Source organism: Apis florea, unplaced genomic scaffold, assembly GCF_048593485.1.
Source record: "Apis florea isolate Af1SG1 unplaced genomic scaffold, ASM4859348v1 contig_3203_pilon, whole genome shotgun sequence".
Taxonomy (NCBI): Eukaryota; Metazoa; Arthropoda; class Insecta; order Hymenoptera; family Apidae; genus Apis; species Apis florea.
This window is the reverse complement of record NW_028256723.1, coordinates 8,550,146-8,570,471: the sequence shown is the minus strand read 5'-3', so window position 1 is coordinate 8,570,471 and position 20,326 is coordinate 8,550,146. Positions and strand designations below refer to the sequence as shown.

The 20,326-nt window shown below is 24.5% G+C and overlaps 3 protein-coding genes, 1 long non-coding RNA gene and 1 other non-coding gene across 15 annotated transcripts; 2 read left to right on the top strand and 3 right to left on the bottom strand.

The window, feature by feature from the left end:
• Positions 1-1,247: 1,247 nt before the first annotated feature.
• Positions 1,248-11,058, bottom strand: kto (mediator complex subunit kohtalo). 8 transcript variants are annotated; one of them, XM_086911043.1, is made up of 12 exons: positions 10,310-11,058; positions 9,099-9,811; positions 7,931-8,711; positions 7,039-7,355; positions 6,314-6,845; positions 5,622-6,215; positions 3,668-5,382; positions 3,156-3,581; positions 2,582-3,053; positions 2,150-2,436; positions 1,898-2,059; positions 1,248-1,609 (listed from the first exon to the last, which is right to left on the bottom strand). In XM_086911043.1, exons 1-12 carry the CDS (start codon positions 10,851-10,853, stop codon positions 1,403-1,405), a joined length of 6,750 nt encoding a protein of 2,249 aa, XP_086767169.1. In that variant the 5' UTR covers positions 10,854-11,058; the 3' UTR covers positions 1,248-1,402. The 8 variants fall into 8 exon arrangements, with proteins under 8 accessions (XP_086767169.1, XP_086767171.1, XP_086767173.1 ...); XM_086911045.1 differs by having other exon boundaries at positions 1,248-1,603; XM_086911047.1 differs by having other exon boundaries at positions 2,168-2,436.
• A 606-nt stretch (positions 11,059-11,664) lies between these two features.
• Daxx (Daxx-like protein) lies at positions 11,665-15,616 on the top strand. 2 transcript variants are annotated; one of them, XM_086911039.1, is made up of 5 exons: positions 11,729-11,858; positions 12,286-12,355; positions 12,473-13,640; positions 13,709-14,407; positions 14,503-15,616. In XM_086911039.1, exons 2-5 carry the CDS (start codon positions 12,293-12,295, stop codon positions 15,135-15,137), a joined length of 2,565 nt encoding a protein of 854 aa, XP_086767165.1. In that variant the 5' UTR covers positions 11,729-11,858; positions 12,286-12,292; the 3' UTR covers positions 15,138-15,616. The 2 variants fall into 2 exon arrangements, with proteins under 2 accessions (XP_031771484.2, XP_086767165.1); XM_031915624.2 differs by having other exon boundaries at positions 11,665-12,355.
• Positions 15,330-17,831, bottom strand: KFase (kynurenine formamidase). 3 transcript variants are annotated; one of them, XM_086911042.1, is made up of 8 exons: positions 17,014-17,831; positions 16,859-16,949; positions 16,637-16,738; positions 16,299-16,433; positions 16,121-16,199; positions 15,850-16,041; positions 15,642-15,777; positions 15,330-15,564 (listed from the first exon to the last, which is right to left on the bottom strand). In XM_086911042.1, the coding sequence occupies exons 1-8, from the start codon at positions 17,020-17,022 to the stop codon at positions 15,502-15,504; spliced, it is 807 nt and encodes a 268-aa protein (XP_086767168.1). In that variant the 5' UTR covers positions 17,023-17,831; the 3' UTR covers positions 15,330-15,501. The 3 variants fall into 3 exon arrangements, with proteins under 3 accessions (XP_086767168.1, XP_012340139.1, XP_086767167.1); XM_012484685.3 differs by having other exon boundaries at positions 15,330-15,544; XM_086911041.1 differs by having other exon boundaries at positions 15,330-15,544; positions 17,519-17,815.
• A 661-nt stretch (positions 17,832-18,492) lies between these two features.
• LOC116414108 (uncharacterized) lies at positions 18,493-20,016 on the top strand. Its single transcript, XR_004224557.2, has 2 exons — positions 18,493-18,694; positions 19,375-20,016. It is a non-coding gene; the product is annotated as an uncharacterized LOC116414108 (long non-coding RNA).
• TRNAR-ACG (transfer RNA arginine (anticodon ACG)) lies at positions 19,389-19,461 on the bottom strand. The gene has a single exon. It is a non-coding gene; the product is annotated as a tRNA-Arg (tRNA).
• Positions 20,017-20,326: the final 310 nt, after the last annotated feature.

The following is a 20,326-nucleotide window of genomic DNA, read 5'->3' as shown; positions in this document are numbered from 1 at the left end:
TAAAAAATATGTTAGAAATATTTTTTTTCCAAGAGAGTATTTTTAAAATTTTCAAGATACAATAATATATGTCAGTAGAATGATATACAATAATACAATTTTAATTATTGGTTAGCAAAATGTGAATAGAATATTGATTGACATTGTTATTTAAAATGTGCATTTTTATTTCATATTTCTATTTTAAATTTTTTAATTTATTTCTTTTATATATAAATTTTTTTATATATTTATTTCACCTATATATAATAAGTTGATTCAGTGAATAATGTATATGTTTTTTTATATGATATCCTTTTGTCTGTATATATAATAACTTCATCTAAGTAATAAAATTATTTTCATTGAGTCGAATTATCGGATATGAACAAAATCATGTGATCAAAATTTAAATAAAATAATAAAATAATATTTGAAATAATTAAAATAATAATATATTTACAATAATTGAATATAATTTAAATAAATTGAATAAATATAACTAAATATAGTATTAGATTTAAATAAAAAAAATTAAAATATTATAATGTATATTTTTTATAAATATATATAAGTTATTTATATAAAAATTATATTTATATAAAAAATATATTTTTTGTATTTAAATAAATAATTATTAAAGGCTGTTAAAAAAAATTTTTTTGTGTATATTTATATTTATTTATATGTTTATTAATTGTTTTTTGTTTATATTTTTATTAATACATTTATTAATAAATTAAGTAATAATATTGGTTAATTTATAATAAACTTATATAATACAATATTTTAAAAAGTTATTTTTTTTTCTTTTTAAATTTTTTTAAATTTTGTAAAAAAAATTTTATATTATATTATATTATTAAATGCATTAATATATTAATATAAAATATTTTTATATTAATAAAGATATTGATAAATTTATTTTTTCTATTCATATTTAGAATATGCAATGCAGATATATAAAATAATAAATTTTATTAATATTAATAATCAAATTTTATTTAATTTTTTATCTGTAATTCAATTTTATTTGTTTATCTGTAAGCAATTTGATAAATAAGTTATATTACACTTAGTATTATTAAGTATTTAATATTATTAATTTCAAAAAATATGGAATTTATTATCAATTTTATAAAAAAAAAATTTATATTTTAATATTTGATTTGCAAATATATGAATTATAAACTACTAAAAAAAAATAAATAAAAGTTTTTTGTATACAAACTATTAATATTAAAAAGAAGTAAAAACTAAAGAAATAGTTTTTAATGTTTTTCTGAAATTCTTTCCATTTTATTGCCTTTGTCATGGCACGCTTTACACATTCATTGTAAATTAAGTTACATAAGTCTTGTGAACTAGATTTACACGCTTTATGTAAATTATACAATTATCGTAATTATTTACATATTAAATCCTAATAAGGCGGCGGTTGATGTTGATAATGTTGCGGAGGTTGACTCAAGTGCCGCTGTAAATGCGTTACTAATTGTTGAGTTGGTTGTTGTCCAGCAGCATTACCTTGTTGTTGCTGCTGTTGTGCTTGTTGTTGTTGTTGTGCTTGTTGTTGTTGTTGCATTGCAAGCATTTGTTGCCTCATACGTTGTTGGTTTATCGCCTGTTGCTAATAATTCAAATAATTAAAGCTATTTATTTAAAATAAATTTAATCTAAAAATATATGTGTATATTGTATTTATATTTTTTTATTTGTATAAATAGATTTAGTGTGATGCAACAAAATTATGATGATATTTTTTTAATTAAAAATTAAAATTTATAAAAAATTTCATTACTAGTTTTTTTCTATATGATATTAAACAATTGAAATAAATCAAAATTTTCAATATGATACAATTCTATATTAAGATATTTCAAATCTGTGATACGAAAAAATAGTATAATGAATTTACCTGTTGAAATTGTTGATTTTGTTGTAAACCAACATTACTAGTGCCTACACCTGTTACTCCAACTGTACCAGGTTTCCCACTAGTTTGCCTGTAGGGTGGTGCTGGTTGATTTTGAACTCCACCTCCCATTGGACCCATTGTATTCATTGTGACATTTGGAGCCTAAAAAATATAAATAATAATTTATAATTCCGTTTTAAAAAAAATTTTGAAATGTTTTGTTAAAAATATTTTTATTAAAATTATATCTACTTTTTTCTTAAATGGTACCTGAAGGTACGGTGGTCTTGTAGCTCCAGGTTGCATACGTTGTTGTGGTATATATTCTTGTCCTCTTTGAGGTCCCATTATTTGTTGTTGATTAGTAAACATCATATTCTGTTGTTGATTTATTAAACCTTGTTGCTGCTGCTGCTGTTGCAATAGTTGTTGCTGCTGTTGTGCCTGTTGAGGTGCTTGTTGCTGTTGTTGTTGTTGCTGTTGCTGCTGTGGTATCATTTGTTGACCTCCATATCCTGCATAATTTTGATTCATTCCTGCTAAAAAATATTATTTATAGTATATATTATAACCTCTAAGATATTTATTACATAAAATAAATTGTTATAATATTGTCATTATAAATCTTATCAATTGTCATTATATATAATTATCATTATAAGGAATAATATATAAGGAATGTACCTTGTTGCATTCCAGTGTACATTCCTTGTTGTTGTGGCTGCTGTTGCTGTTGTTGTGAAGCAAACATTCCTTGCTGTGGATTGATGTTAGGAGCTCCATGTTGAGCTCTTAATTGTTGCCTAATAAATTGTTGTCTCTGCATTCCTTGAAATGCTCCTGGTCCACCAACAGGTGTAGCATTTGGTTGTTGTTGGGAATTTATTAATTGATTGGACGGTAATCGTAAACGTAACATATGAGAAAGTGCTTGTTTTGATTGATTATTCATGCCTGGCCTATCATATCTTGGTCCAACTGGAGTTGGTGGTAATTGTTGACCATATCCATATTGTTGAGCTGGTGTATGAGTTTGTTGATTAGTATACCAAGGCTGTTGATGTTGTGGTGGTTGATTAGTAAACATTCCAGGTTGTTGGCTGACAGGTACTTGTTGATTTCCAAATGCCATTTGTTGTAGTTGATTTGGTGGTTGCTATATACAAAATATAAAAATATTATAATATAAAAAATATTAAATATAAATATATAAAACTAAAAAAATATTAAAAATTGAAATAAAAAGTCAAAAAAAAACCTGAATTTGCTGTGAGACAGGTGTAGTAGGCGTAGCAGCTCCTTTATTCCTTCTATGTCTTCGAGTCTTCATAGCCTTTCCTTTGCTATTGGTAATAGTATTACCAATTCCACTACTACCAACACTGCCTGCTACTCTTCCAGGGGAATCAATACTCATAGGTGTATCAGCTTTGCCAGGTTCTGATTCCTTCTTGTCTGGTTCTAAATCTTCTGGAGGTAATGGCGGTGGATCCAAATAATGACTAGGAGCTCTAATTTGACTATGTGTATGATATCGTAAAAGTTTATGAGCATTTTGATACGTAAGAGGTTTACGTTCTAATTTAACTGCTCTAAACCAAGCCCAAGAAATAGGTGCTGGATTTTTATGGCCCTCTAACACTTCCCATGCAGATACTCTTTGAGAATCACATACTTGCAAACCCTAATTTAACATACGTTTGTATCATTTTCTTATTAAATTTTTTTTATTAAATATTATATAAAATATTTTAATTTATGTTTCTTTACCTGTTTCTTATCAATACTATCAAAACCAGCTATTTTATTGCCTTTTGTATCTGTTAAACATCCAACTGGCTCACATGTAATAACTTCCATTGTTAATTTTGGCAGTGGTAACAATTGTCTGACATATCGAATACTGGAAGAATTTCTATCGCCAAGTTCCTTTTTTAATTTTTTCATCAAATTTTGATAGTGTTTTTTATTTTCATCTTTTTCAGATTGTGAATCAGAAACTAGTGTAGAATGTATTAAAGTTGCTAACATATCTATGACAGTGGTAAATAATTCGGAATTATTATTTAAATCTATAACACCATAGCTAACCAACTGAACCAATAAAATAGCCCAGTCTGTGGTAGCAGTAGTATTTCTTTGTATAGTATCGAAAACTCCACCAACGAGACTAAATCTTAATTGCAATGCATCTTGTAATACCTCTCTCGTTTTAGGATCTTCGGTAGCGAAATTTTTCTCTTCTTTACTAATATTTAAGAACTGTGATAATTGTGAATGTAGAGACATCAGAAGACCTTCTCTTTGATCATCTTGACCTTTAAGACAAGTGAGTACTAACGAAAGGAAAGGTTGATGATTAAATAGAGATGGTGATTTTGATCTATTTCTCTCACGACCTGTTGCTGTCTTTGACCAATTTCCAGATTCTAATACTTGACCCGCTACTTTTAAAACTCGACCTTGTACCGCACTTGGTAATTTTGAAACGAGTGGTGCAACTAACCATATTGAACCAGATCGTTTATCTGATTTACTAGTCATAGTATTCAATTGAAATACATCAATTGCAGCTTTAGCAACAGTATCTAACCATTGTGAAAGTTCGTTTGATCCTGGAGGAAATTGTTTATACATGAGTTGCAAATCAAGCCACGACATTCTTAAACTCCATTGTTCTAGATTTTCTAATATATTTGTTATGTGAGTCTTTTGATCAATAAATGCATCTGTAGAAGTTTCAGGATAACAAATCATATGAAGTAATCGTTGAGCTTGACGAGGCGTCAACATATTATCAAGCAACATATCAGGATGACAAAGTTCTTCTGGATTTTGTAAACATCTTTCTAGTACCCATTCTTGACTGCAAATTTGCCTAAGAACATGTTGTGCGAAGTCTGACAATCCTTTTACATTTTCTGTAGTCATTCCAGCACTACTACTAGACGAAGATATTGCTAAATCAAGTCCCAAGTCATCGCCACCTCCTAAAATATCACTGGTACCTAAGATATGGCTAATAGATAATTCACTTGGTCCACCTGTAGTCACACCAACACCGACACCAACACTTGCTGGTCCCCCTGCTTTATTTGAATGATTCATTGGTACATCTGGTTTCTTTGGTGGTTGTTTACCAGCAGTTGCATCAGCGACAACTAAGATAGCTTTAAGTACAGCTAAAACTGGACCAACCCTAATATTATTGTGAGCAGCTGCCAACAAATGTCTGTCACAACTTAATTTTATACTATAACCTCTGGAATTTCCATTTGGTAAAGGATGAGGGCTTGTGCTCACGGAATATAGTGCTGGTTGAGGGCATTCAACTGTTTTAAAAAGTCGTAAAAGTAAATGACATGTTAAACGTGCTCCAGCTTCAGCTTCCATATCTGCATCTCCACGACCCTCATTACAAGCTTTAACTAATGATGGCAATGCTATATGCACAACAAAATCTTCTAAAGAGAAACAATGTCTTGCTGTAAACAAAAAAAAATTATTTTAATTATTTATATTTAAATTATCAAAAATTTTAATAAATTTCATCAAAGATGTCTATTATAATAATATATTAATTTCTATTAATTTAATTAAATAATTACTATTATTTAATTTAAATATAATATAAAATTGTTAAATATTTAAAAACTTTTTTACAAAAACAACAAAATTAATAAATATAAATTTATAATATAAAATTATAAAATATAAAATTTACCAATTAAAATTGATGTAAATACAGCCAAAGAATTATGTATGCTTAAATCTTGTACATCAACTTGATTTAATACATCAATATAAAAAGTAGAACTATTTGAAGAGCAACAAAGTGCCATAAGAACTCCGAGCCATTCGGCATTAAGGGCATTACAACAAGCTGTTAATTCCGCGCATGTTATTGCGATATCGTTTAATTTATCGTTATCCGTTTCGCTACAAACTGCAACTATTGCATTGCAAACAAAACTATAGCGATTTGCTGGTGTCTCGTTCAATTGTCTAGCCCATTGTGGTTCAATTTTCCCTCCTCGTCTTGGACTAGTAAAAACATCCACCATGAATTGCGAATTATATACATGACTCGACGTTGTCGGTTGTAATGTGCTATAAAGAGCTGTTCGAATTTTAGGATAAGCATTACTAAATGCTTCCACTCCATGTGGTTTTGTTTTCAACAAAGAACAAGATGAATATAAATCATAAAGATGTGCCAATACGCATCGTTCAGCGGAACTACAATCGCTAGGATTAGATACATGCTTTACCACTTTACAAAGTAAATCAAATACTGCCGTTGTTTGTTCCGGAGATACTGAAATAATTAAGCTAAGTATAATTATAATGTCCATTACTTAAATATTCACAAAATATATATATATAATAAATTTTATTTATAATATTCATACTTACATAACAAACAACAATGATATCTTCTTAATACTCCTACAACATACAAACTTAAACTTGTAGTATAACTTCTAGCGAGCTGACTATTTCTAACTCCTAACTGTGTTTCAACTTCTGGAAGTTCCTTTAATATTTGTATGCAAACATCTATTAGACCATATATATTTAGTGCTAGTTCCATTAAATCAAATAAAAATGCTACATGTTCTTGAACCGGTAAATAAGACGATCCAGCCAGCGCAAAAGTATTCAACATTTCTATAACTTGTGTTGCACATTGCCACGTTACTACATGTTGATCAAAATAACTTAAATTTTGAAACTTTAGTGTAATTGCCTCGAAGTTAAATTCATTCCGAGAATGTTTCTTCACTTTTCCACCTTCTGCAACATCAATACTAAATTTTTTTCCAAATAATTTGCATACTTCTTTAGTCATTCTTTTAACAATATGTCTAGCATCGTCTCTAACGCGACCTACTCCATAGAGTAATACATGTCGTTGATTACAATCATGTTGACTGCATGTTTCATCCTAAAAATAAAATATAATATTATATTCGTTACTATCAAAAAATCATTAATTCATATTTAGTTACATACATATATAACATTTGATAATATTAATATTAACATATAAACATTTTAATTTATATATGTATATAAATATATATTATATATATATATGTATAATAATGATTTGATTAATATTGAATATTAATCATTACTTGTGGTAATGGAAAATGTGTTGTATATAACAAATGTCTACTATGACTTGATGGTATTTTTGAATCCAATCCTTCTTGGGTTCCATGTCCAGTTAGTGCATCTTCTTTAGGACTATCTGGAGCATCCATGCTATTTTGTTGGTCTTCTTTAATATGCTGTAATAATTTATCTAAATCGTCGTCGATTTTACTATCATCATAATCCATTGTTCGTCCATGATCTGATACTTCCAATTTTGTTTCTATTCCAGGAAATAGGCATTCTTCATCAATTGGTTCTCGATTATTTGGAGTTCCAGGTTTGCTAGCTGCAGGACCTAAATAAGATAATAAAATTTGTATTTTTGACAATAAATGAGAAAAAAATGAAAATATAAAAAATAATTATATTAAAAAAATCTAATATGAATTATATTAAAATATCAAATATTTATAAAAAAATTTATAAAACAAATATAAAATTGCATAAAAATAATATTATGTTTTAATACAAATCTTAAAATATTATGAAACCTAAAATTAGTTTTTCATAATTTTTTAGAATTTTAATTTTTAGAATTTGTAATGAAAACATTTATAGAACGTTTGTCGAAAATCAAGTTTATAATGTATGAATTTTTGTATTTATTTTATTTTGTTTAAATAATTAAAAATAAGATAAAAATCGAATAATTCAAATTTTCCTTGTAATTATTCTTATGTATATTTATGTATTTTTCTAATTATTTAAATTCTTTTTTTTTTCATGATATAATCTATCATGAAATTAAATAAACTCAATTCAAAGATAAGTTTAATTTTTTTTATTCAATTATATTCTTCATTTAAAACTAATATTTTTTAATGTTTAAAACAGATTTTTTTTTAAGTAATCATTAAATGTATATATTACCTTGTATGAGATCTCCTCTTGAAATGAGTGTACACATATATGCATCATGTGAAAATACATCATGTCTAATTAATTCTGAAAATAAGTGAACCAAATTCGTAAACTGAACTTTTGATTGAGTTGTTGTATTATCTAGTACCGGGGCATCCATATCCAAAAATTTCATAAGTAATGACTGAAAAATCGGAAGCACAGGTGGATTTCCATTACTACAGATACTATCTTTATCATCATTATCATTTGTTTCTCCAGTAACTTCACTTTGTCGTTTTTCCAGTAACTTTGCAACTGCCATTGCTCTATGTTCTCCCCATCTTTCTGCACTTACTGCCCATTCACATAAAATTTCAACTACAGCAGAATCTTGTTGTGGATTATATTCTACTTTTGTATCTCGTTCATTGGCATTATCTTTCAATGGTGATGTAAATATTTTAGCATATAATGTATCTAAAGAATTGCTAGAATCCATTCTATCAAAACTATGCCGATCTAGAGCATCTAATGCAGCTAATACTTTAGTAGTTGTTATTCCAGCACTGCTTTGTTGCCATTTATCACATGACCATTTTCCTTCAGCAGCTTGAGATCTTGCTCGAATATTTTTTTGAGCAATTTTCAATTGTTTGATTATTGGATTAGTTGCACTTACAGGTGGACATGGCAAAGTTGTAGGAGGACATTGTAAATAATCTAAAGGAGAACCATTTAATACAGATGGTGCTTTTCCTTCACCAACACTATTCCACACTAATGCAGTGGGACATTCTAATGTAATAACCTGGCAAGAAATTAAGTTTATTACCATATAAATAAATTATTATATTATTATTATATTAAGTGTAATTTTATTTTTATTTCTATTTTATTTCTATTCTATATTCATTTTGTTACAAAAACTATTAATAACACACAACTAACAACATTTGATAAAATAAAAATATTTTTATTTATTTAAGTAAAAAATTTTTACTTAAACATTATTTAAGTAAAAAATAGAAAAAATGAAAGAATTTAAAACTATTTTTCTTTAATTGAATATTCTATTATAAATTTTTGATTTTCAGATTTGAAAATATTTACTTTTCTTAGATTTTAATATAGTAAATATATTATAATATATTAATATATTATATTTTCTTGTATTATTATGTTATATAAGTCTTACCTGTATTATTGTTGATAAACTATAGATTACATCTCTGTGATGTGGACAAGATAAATAATCATTAAAAGCAATAGTTAATGGATTTTGAATTTGATTAGCAATGGCAGTATCTTTCCCAATATTTACATCATTTTTACTTATGTTTGGACTTTGTGGATTAGCATTGGTTTCCACATTATTACACATGTGTGCCAATTTACGACAACACAAATATGCTAAACGTCTAGCTAATAATTCAGATTGTACAAATTCTTCTAAATATTGTAATGCTAATGGTAACAGAAGTTTCAAAATTCCATTTTCCGAAGGAGAAGATTTAATTTTGTCCAATAATTCTAGAATCCATTGCAATAATTCTTGTCTATCTAATAATCCCTCTTCAAACATATATTTTGCCAATTGTACACAATAATGCCATTGTTTTAGAGCTATTTTATGCTCCTCATTTATGGCATTTCCAGTTATTACTTGATTATTTGAATTTGGTGTAGCTGGTTGATTATTGGCAACTCCATTGTTACTATTAGTACTATTACTGACATTATTGTTACTATTATTATTACTATTATTATTTCCAGTATTATTTCCATTACAAGAATTGCTTATAATGCCATTAGTATTAGTATTATTTGTTATATGATTATTTATGTGGTAGTATTCTTGTAGTTTTGAAAGTTGATCCTTCAAAAACTTAATAAGTGTTCCTGTCCATTCTAAATAAATAAACAAAAAAAAATTATAAATGATAAATAATAATTCATTTATTTATTTTTAAAAAGTATGTAATTATAAATATAAATAATTAATCATAAATTATTATTGCATTAGAACAAATATATAAAATATATATCATTGTATTTAAAATATTAATAAATTATTAAATATATATGTATGTATAAATGATATAAATATATGTATGCATGCATATATATTTATATATTTTTTATTATTATAATAAAAATATAAATAAATTATCATGAAAGCAAAATTGCATGAAAGCAAATGTAGATTAAAAATTATAATTTTAAATATATATCAAACATATTTATTTCTTAATCTATATAATTTTTGATATATAAATATATGTATTATTTCATATGTTTGTAAATATATTGAAAAAATCTATTTTTCTGCTAATATTATATTATATTATTATATATATAATATTATATTATATTATATTAAATATAATATAATTTAATAGACTTTACCTGTAGTTGGATCAGGTAATTGTCTTTTTTTTATTTTAGCTTCTGATACTGCTACTGTATAAGCGGAACTAAGTTTAATGAACCAAGCTGCTCGTAGCATTGGTACTTGATATTCGCAAAGCATCATGAATATTTCTTCTTTCTTATTGAAGTTAGGCGCCTTTTTAGCAAGAGCTATCAATGGTTTACATCCAGACAAATCCTTGAACCATGCCTCAATGCCATTTTTTGTTCTGGCAGTTACTGGCCAGAAATTATCCTTTGGATTAATCTGTTGTCTTTTTCTTGCTGTATCTGGCATTGTAGAAAGTTCTTCTTTTTTCGCTAAAATTGCATTAAAATATGCCCCTACTTTGGCAGCAGTGACATTACAATGTCTTGCAGTGCCAAATTCTTCTGACATCTGGGGCATTGTAGCAAAACCAAGTTTAACATTTGTAGATGTAAGTTCATCTTCTTTCTGTTTAGGTTCTTGAGGATAAACGTCAGGCGGCCCTAATTTTGGCCGTTTTAGTGGCCTCTTTTCATACAATATTCCCATCATGGTATAAAGAAATTATCAAAATTGATAGATGTCTATTGACATTGTTTAAGCATATATTAAACATACAGGATTTAATGAAATGATTTTAAAATTATGACTTCGTATAAAAGACTACATTCGACATATAACCTTTGTTAATGACATATTTACAATTATCCAATATTGTACAAGTAAAGACACAATCATTACACATACAGAGATTTCTAGATGGCGTGTCGTTATTAGAATTGTGAATCTGAAGTATATGAATACTTAAATATAGAATCTGATTGGTTATTTCTGATAGACTAAAAAAGGCACACCTATTGGTTGAATTGCTGATAGTTTCAAATCTACAAAAAATAAATTATAACTTCATAACATATAATGGTAAACAAGTGAAGAATTTTTTTTATTTTTAATGTGAACACCAATTATATATTTCCCAAAAATTTATGTTTCAAATAATATGTTTTTATGAATATCTCATACATTTATGAAATATAATATGATTATAATATGATATGTCTCTTAACATTAATTAAAAATAATTGAGAAATTAAAATAGAAAGATATATTTGTGATAAAAACAATATATTATAATTAAACTTTTAAAAATAAAAATATTATGTATAATATTTATCTATTGGAAATATATACTTATAAATATATTACTATTTTTAGTTATTATTTTAAAATTTCTAGTAATACCAACTTAACAATATTATGAAAAATCTCTAGATTTAAATCCAAAATTAATATTAAATTTTGCTCAAATAATAATAAAAACTACGTAATTTAGGTTATTTCGAAAATATTATAAATTTAGGTTATATTATAATTAACGTTAATTAAATCACTTTAATATATTTTATTTTTTCTAATATTATAAAATCTTTTTTAATTGTTTTTTTTTTTATTTAAAAGAACGTAGAATATATATTATTATTTTTTGTTAAGTTTTGTTTCAAGTAGTAATTGTAATCAGTTATTTAGAATAAAACTTAAAGTTGCGCGATTAAGATGGTACGTACGAAGTGAAGTCCCTAAAAGTTAATAATTGCTTGTAAATACAGTATCTGAACATTATTTATTTCTATAACTATTTTAAATTTCTTTTTAATGTTACATTAACTTTTTAAAAGTCGAAATTTTCTTAAAAATCCAATTCTAAAATTAATCGTATATATAATTCTATTTTATCAAATTTATCTATATTGTTAAATCTATATTGTTAGTCTTAAGTTAAAATAAAAATAAAATGATATGTAATAAATTAAATAACAATGTGTATTTTCAAACAAACAATATATATATATAATGAAATATATTTAATATAATTATAATAGAATTAATAATAATTTCGTTATTTTTCAATCGCAAAATGAATCAAATTTGGTGATGGATTTTATATATTGTAATATGATCCAACTTTTCTATTAAATTATAATAGAACAAATATGGAAAATACAAAAGATGAAATTATATGTATTTCATCAGATGATGATGAAAATATAAAACAGGTTTGTATTTATTATTATAAATTCTTAACGATTGATATCATTTATTTATTTTTTATTATTTATAAGTTATAATAAATAAAGAATTTAAAAAGTTATATCATTATTTTATTATTTTAGGATAAACAAGATAAACAAGATTCATTTATTAAAAAATTAGGAAACAATTCTAATTCTCATATAAAAATAGAAGCTTCTTCAAGTAATTATGAAAAAACGAAAGAATGTGCATTAAAAAGAAAAATATCTGAAATAAATAATGATGTTTCTTGTTCTGAAAAAAGCTCAAAAGTATTTATATGTGAAGAAGAAAGCAATGTTAAATTATATAATATAAAAAAGAAAGAAGAAAAAGAAATAAGAAAAGAAAAGGAAGAAAATAAAACATTATTGAAACCAAAATTGGTTGTAAAAGAAAAAAAAATTATATATTCTGTGGAGCAGGATGTATTTCCTATGTTTATTAGTTTATGTTTGCAAAGAGATCGTTCTGAAGATATGAAAACTATTGTTAATAAGTTAAAAAGACGTTATGAACAATTAGATCCTAAATATGTTAATTCCAAAGCTTTTATTAATTTTTTAAATGATAAAAGAAATGCTATAATGAATAGTGATAGTAAATTATTTGTATATATAGCTGAAGTAATGAATGAAATGAAAAATAGTTATAAAGGAAAATCATCTTTATTATTAAATAACAAAATTTGTTCTTCTGATGGAAATAAATTAAATAAAAATAATAATTTAAATGTAGTTACTACAGTATGTTCAAATATGTCATATACAATTAATAATGTATTTAATGACAATGAAATTATATCAACTAATACAGATGAAGAAAAACAAGAAATGGATCCTGCTATACAAAGAAAAATTAATGTAATATTAAAAACAATGGAAAAATGTAAAACATATATAAAAAAACTTGAAGAATCAGAAATCAATTTTGATGATGAAAATAATAGTAATTATATCAAACTAGAAAAATATAAGTATCGAATGGTGGAACTTTATAATAAATACTGTGAATATACTGGAGCAAATCCTGATGCAAATCGCATATACTTACAACCAAAGCATTTTCATACTACAGGAATTGTTGCTGTAGATCATGCTATTACAAGTTTTATTAATTCTAAAATATCAAAGAAAAATAAATTGAAAAAAATTGGTGCTTTTAGAGAAGCAATAATTTTTCCAGATTATAATGATATTTTAAAATGTGTTACAAAATGTAATGAATTGCATAATTTAAATTTAGATTATAAAAGACAGGAAGAAATTGGTAAGTTATTAAAATTTTTTTCAAATTAATATAAATATTTTACATCAAATATACATTTATTATTATAGCAAAAAATGCATTTATTGCTTGGGGAAAATATTTGAAAGAATGTCGATACAATGATTATTGGGATACATATTCCTTATTTCTTGAAAATGAAGAAGATCCTGCCTTGAAAGATCCAATGTTAGCTGAAAAATTGATACAGAATCAAAGAGAGGGTGAGAAGAGATTATCCAATGTTTTTGAAACATATGTAAAAAAGGAAAAAGAAATGAAAAATAAAGACTCTAAAACATCATTAGAGAATGAAGAGGATGAAGAGAATAGTATAGAAAATGACGATGAAGAAGATAATGATGATGAAGAAGATAATGATGATGATGATGTTAGTGAAATTGATATAGATTTGGATATAGATAAGGATAAAACTAATTCAGAAGAAGATAAAAATAGTACAGATGGGAGTGAAACATTTAAAAATAATACATGTATAAAAATAAAATCTAACATAGAAAAAAATATCACAAAAATAGAAGAAATATGCCAAACAAATATGAATGATGAATTAAAAAATAATAGTAATGATAATTCAAAATCAAAAATTAATGTTGAGAATATATCTAATTGTAAATATAATTTTGAATCGAAATCAATAGAAAATAATGCAGCATCATCACCTAATGTGACACCACATTTAAATATTTTACCTAATATAATGTTTTCAACTATAACAAATAATGAAATTTCCATTGATGAAACAAAAGGTTAGTGTACAAATATAATATTGATGGAAAATTAATTATTAAAAAAAACAAAAACATTTAGATTTTATAATATATATGATGTGTATGTGTTATAGAGGATGATCCTAATATTATGAATAAAGATCCAATGGATGATAAGTTATTACAAGAAAAAGAAGAAGAAACAGAAGAAAAACCATTGTTACGAGTGTGCTCTTTTGCTAAACCTCCAGATACATGGAAGGATATACAAGAAAAAGTAGATGAATATAATGAAAATGAAAATACATTAATTGTTAAAGATGTAATAGATCTTACACAAGATCTTACACAAGAAAATTCAGCTGTTCGTCAATGTTCAACTATTCAAATTGAATCTAAGGTACTTCCTGTTGTAAAAGGTAATTATAAAACATTAGTGATACCAGCAGGTAAAAACATAATTAATGTAAAAAATATTACAAACAATTATGTAAGACTGACAAATTCAAATATTATGACTGCATTAAAAAATGATCCAGTTATATCTTCGCAGCAAAATACAAAATCTACAACTATACATTTGTCATCAAATTTATCCACAGATCAGGTAGTAGATATTAATAACCAAATACAAAATTCACAAAATAAACAAAAAAACACAACTGTACAAATTTCTCAATCTAATCAAATTATAATGTTACCTACAAAACAAAAAGAAAGTACCTCTCAATGTCCAAAAACAAATTCATCAATTTCACAATCCAAATGACTTATAGAAAAAGTAAAAATAATTCATCGCGACCATTGTTATGCAAAATTAATAAACGATAGATGACCAACGGATTACAATAAATAAACATACTAATTTTTTTATGGACAATTTGTAATTTATCAACATATAAGTACACTAATATATTACACTAGATAAATTTTTTACAAATATTTAAATAAATTTTATACATTAAATGTTTATTATAAATTTATTTGAGTGTATGTTCAATATGTACGTTTCGATATTATTTCTATATAAGTTCTTTTTTAATCATAGAAAATATTACGTAATATTATTTTCGTCAAAATAAATTCCTCATTTGTAAGATTTTCTACGATATCAAAATGATCGATATTTTCTCTTAACAAAATATATTGAACATTATCAACCATTGTAATAAGTTTCTAAAATAAGAAAAAAAAAACTGTAAATTTTTTTATAATAGATAGAATGTATTAAAATAATTGAGTAAATTATCACTTATTTAAATAACATGAGTACCTGAGCACACTCGCGTGATTCATTGATAAATACTGGTGAATCACATTCTCCATTGGTTACAATAACTTTTAACCCTTGGATAGGAGTATTATTCTTAGTATTGAGAATGGTAAAACTGTATGCGTCGATTTCATCTCTGAAATATATATATATTGCATATTAATATAAATGAAATATAAATAATTTATCAAAGTATTCAGATACTTACTTTGTAAGTTTTAAAGCTATATTATTACTAGTATTGACAAGAGGTTCCAAATTAAAAATGCCACCTATTAACACGATACCTTTTAATAGATATAAGTATCCATGTTTTGTCATTTCATCTAACCATAATTTATCATATAAAATACTGGACGCTAAATGTGCACCAGCGCTATGGCCAGACATCCAAACATTCCTATATATCCAATTTATATGAACAAATTTGTAATTTGTATATTAACAAAATTATAATGTAAATATTAATAATATCATACCGACATTTGAGACTCGAAGCAGATTTTAGTATATGTGTAATTGCTGTTTTTATCTGCGATATTATATCCCTAAGTTTAACTAAAATATAAAAAATATTGAAATTAATTAATATTTTTAGAATATTGTTTTCAATTTTATATTTAAAGCAAAATTGGAATAAAAGAAAACAAAATTTACCATTAGGACATAAATCGTAACCAATGGTTATAACTTTAATTCCTTTATTAACAAAGACAGGAGCTGCATATGCAGATATATCTTTACTACCTTCTTGCCAATAACCACCATGAATGAATATAAATATAGGGGAGTCTGAAAAAAATATTTAAAATATTGACTTTAAGTTTAATTTAAAAATAAAATATTTAAACAAATTCATTGTTTACATTCTAAAAAATTTAAATAGGAAAAAATTCAAATATCATGAATATATGATAATTAATTATAATGATTAATAGGTTTGGTTCATCAATATTTTAATATTTAAAGAAATCATTAAAATTTCTATTTTATACCTTTAGGTAAATCAGTTCCATAAATATCGTATTTAGTTCCTTTTGTTGTTCCATACGAAATATCAAGTTCACATTTTAAAGTTTTACGAGCATTTTCGGTAACTATAATAATAAATTAATCATTATTTATTTCATAAAAAAAGTATCAACTCATTTCATTTTATTTTATCATAATATTATCATTTTAAATAATTTTATTAATTTTTTTTTATTTTATTTTACCCTCTTTAGAAAATTTATAGTGATTTGATAATATTTGTATTTGATCGAATCTTTTGCTCCATTTGCTCGGACTATAAAGTACTTCCTGATCCTAAAAACAAAAAAATATAGTTCAAAAATAAAAATTCTCTACTAAATTTGAAATTTATAATTACCGAAGACATTGTTAATAAAATTTCACTATCACTTCAATAATAATAATTATATTATTATTCTTTTTTTAATAATGGAATAATAATTGACAAAGTAGTAATTTTTGTTCTGTTTATTATTGTTTTTATTATTGATAATTAAATTATGCAAGTTATTTTTCGGATTTTAAATTTATTGGATTATTTATTTATTTATTTTTAAATTTTTAATTGCTGAAATATTTCACAAACTCATTTCTAAAATGTAATAAAATATTTTATCAAGTATGTAATAAATATATGTTTTTCACACTTGCATTGAAAATTTATGTAGGAATACGCTCCATTTGTTAAATATTGTCAAAGTAGTTTTTGTTTTATAAAATACAATTTATTTACTTATAATTAACTATTTTAAGATGTAAAGGTTAAATTCTATTTTATGAACTTATGATATTAATTCATAAATATTTTTTAATTCTCACACTCTTATCCTATGTTATTGATACGTGCAAACGACTAACGTAACTGTCATAAATAATTCATTCTCTCTAGAGAGACGAGAGAAACAGGAGTATCATATCTTTATTATTACTCTATTTATGTTGTTACTTTCTGATATTACTGATTGCCATCTTGTTCCGATATCTGGCAACTCTACAAGTCAATGAGTTTTATAATTTTTATTATTGAATCTATATTGCAAATGAGAGCAAAATAAACTTAACATTTAATAGGATTTAATGGGATAAATATGTCCCATCAAAATATCGGTGTAAAAAATCGGAATGTTTGATTAACGATTTAAAACCTTGAATAGATTCAATTCAACTATAAAAACTGCTAAAATCAGCAGATTTTAAAAATAATTTCTTTAATACATTCTTTTATAATTATTCCTATGCATATATGTATTGTATTGTTTAAACTATTCGATGTTTTTGCAATAAAATATTAATGCAGAATAATTTATATATAAATTTTATTTTCAGAGAAATATTTCAAATTTTATTTCTATTTTTTGGAGTAACAGCTGATATCCTATTATTAAAAAAGTATAAAAAATCTACATGTAAAAATGTTCTTTATTTATATTTTCATATAAGAAAATATAATTTTTAAATAATTCATATTATTTATATTTATATTTATATTTATATTTATATTTATTATTTATATTTAAATATGTTTATTATAAATTTTTAGATTTTTTTATAATTTAATAAATTAAATTAATTATAAGTAAAACAAGTATCAATCAGTATCAATCACTATATTTTTTTTTATAATAATGTCAATCGTATATAATATGAAAAAATTTTTTAAATTTTTTCATCTCATTCATAAAAAAATTTTAAAATGGCTTGATATATTCTATATTTCGGTTAACACAAAAATGAATAAGTCAAAAAGCCATATTTGGCAGAGAGAGAGCATAGAAGGATATGAAATATAATATATAATGTATATACGCAATACATATATATATATATATATATACTTACATATCTTATAGCATGCCGTGGTGAAGGTAGCAAGAATAGGCTATGAGAGTCGAAGATATTGAAAACCAGAAAAACCGGTCCTTTCCTTTTGGCCCCACTCTTTCGTAATGCGCCATTCTCCACGGAGAAGTCACAGGTAGGTTCATAGCAGCTGATGTATCGAGTATCGTGCCACGTCGACGCCTACCCACAAACTACAGGTAAGAGAAACCTTTTCCAGTCAAAAATCCCATGATTCAACGAATATTTTGTTCGAGAGAACTGAATAATCCACAATATATGCAGTGGGATTATGAACAATAGTATAGCACGATCATCGAACTCTATCAGTCTCTCAATTGAAATCAAAAGCACTAATTGAATCATAAATGATATTTATTGAAAATTTGTACAATCATTTCAATAACAAAAAAAATTTCCTTCATAAAAATTTAATTTTAAACAAAAAAATTGTAATAAAAAAGAACTAAGATGGTATATAAAATGATTTTGTCAATTGAAAATTCTTTGTGAAGGATCATCTTCATATCTACCTTGATAGTCCTTCTCAATTTACATTATCTTGCAACCGGTTCTCATGTGCATAGGTTAATTTATTTGACCCACCGACTACGTTCATTTCCAATTAATTTCCACGGCATTAAGTAAGTATCCTTTTATATCACATTGTCTTCATTGGAATTTGGATTGGACTGTAGCTATTAATAGTAACGATATTTGTTTGTAATTTAATATTATATAAATGTTCGAATCATTCTTAACAGAATACATGTAAAATATATCGTAGAACATTTAGAAATATAAAAAATCATAAATATTCCATACACAAACTCGCATACATAAATAATTAATTGTAATATAATTTATTTAAAAATTTTAGGAAAAAAAAAACTTCGATCCTGCCAGGATTCGAACCTGGAATCTTCTGATCCGTAGTCAGACGCGTTATCCGTTGCGCCACAGGACCGGCCTTGATTTGGTGTATTATATATTATCAGAAATAGAATATATTGTTAACAATATAATAAATATAATTAAAATAACTTATTAATATAAATAATAATTAATAAAATGAAATAATTCTTTTTAAATAAAATAAAATTTATAAACGTAAAAAGTTTAATTAAGATCATAATATATGTATACTAATATCTATAATTTAATAATATTAATACAATAACTAGATATGACAGCAACGATTTATGATTTGTTAAAAGTATGTATGATATAAATATTAATTTCTTATGCTATATTCGAAGTATTTTTTTTTTAAGAATGCCAATACTAATTCTGATTTATCTATAATAATCAAACATAATGAAGATATAATTACATCAATGTAGACTCACTGTAGATAACGATATAATATGGCAAAATAAATGATAGAAAGATTTCAATGGAATACGTCAGAATTTTTTATCAAAAATAGATAAAAAAAGATTAAGAGCAAATGACGATATTTAAATATAATATGTTGAATATTGCAAATATTTATAATAAAAACAATATATTTAAAATGTAATCGACTGTGTTTGTCAATTAATATATCATATTCTCTAATTTTTATAATTAACGTATAGTTAATTACAGAAATAATCTAATTTATTTGATAATATAATTTATTTACTGATTTTATATCAATAATAATTAATATATATATATGTGTTAAAATAAATTTAAAATAAATTGATGTACTAGCATTAAATGAAGTAATATATTATAAAGTAAAGTAATAAAGATAGTAATTATTTATTAGTGATTGTTGTATAGTATCAGTATAGTATCTATATAGAACGGTGTAAAATTTCAGATGTAAAGCGATATGTTAAGCT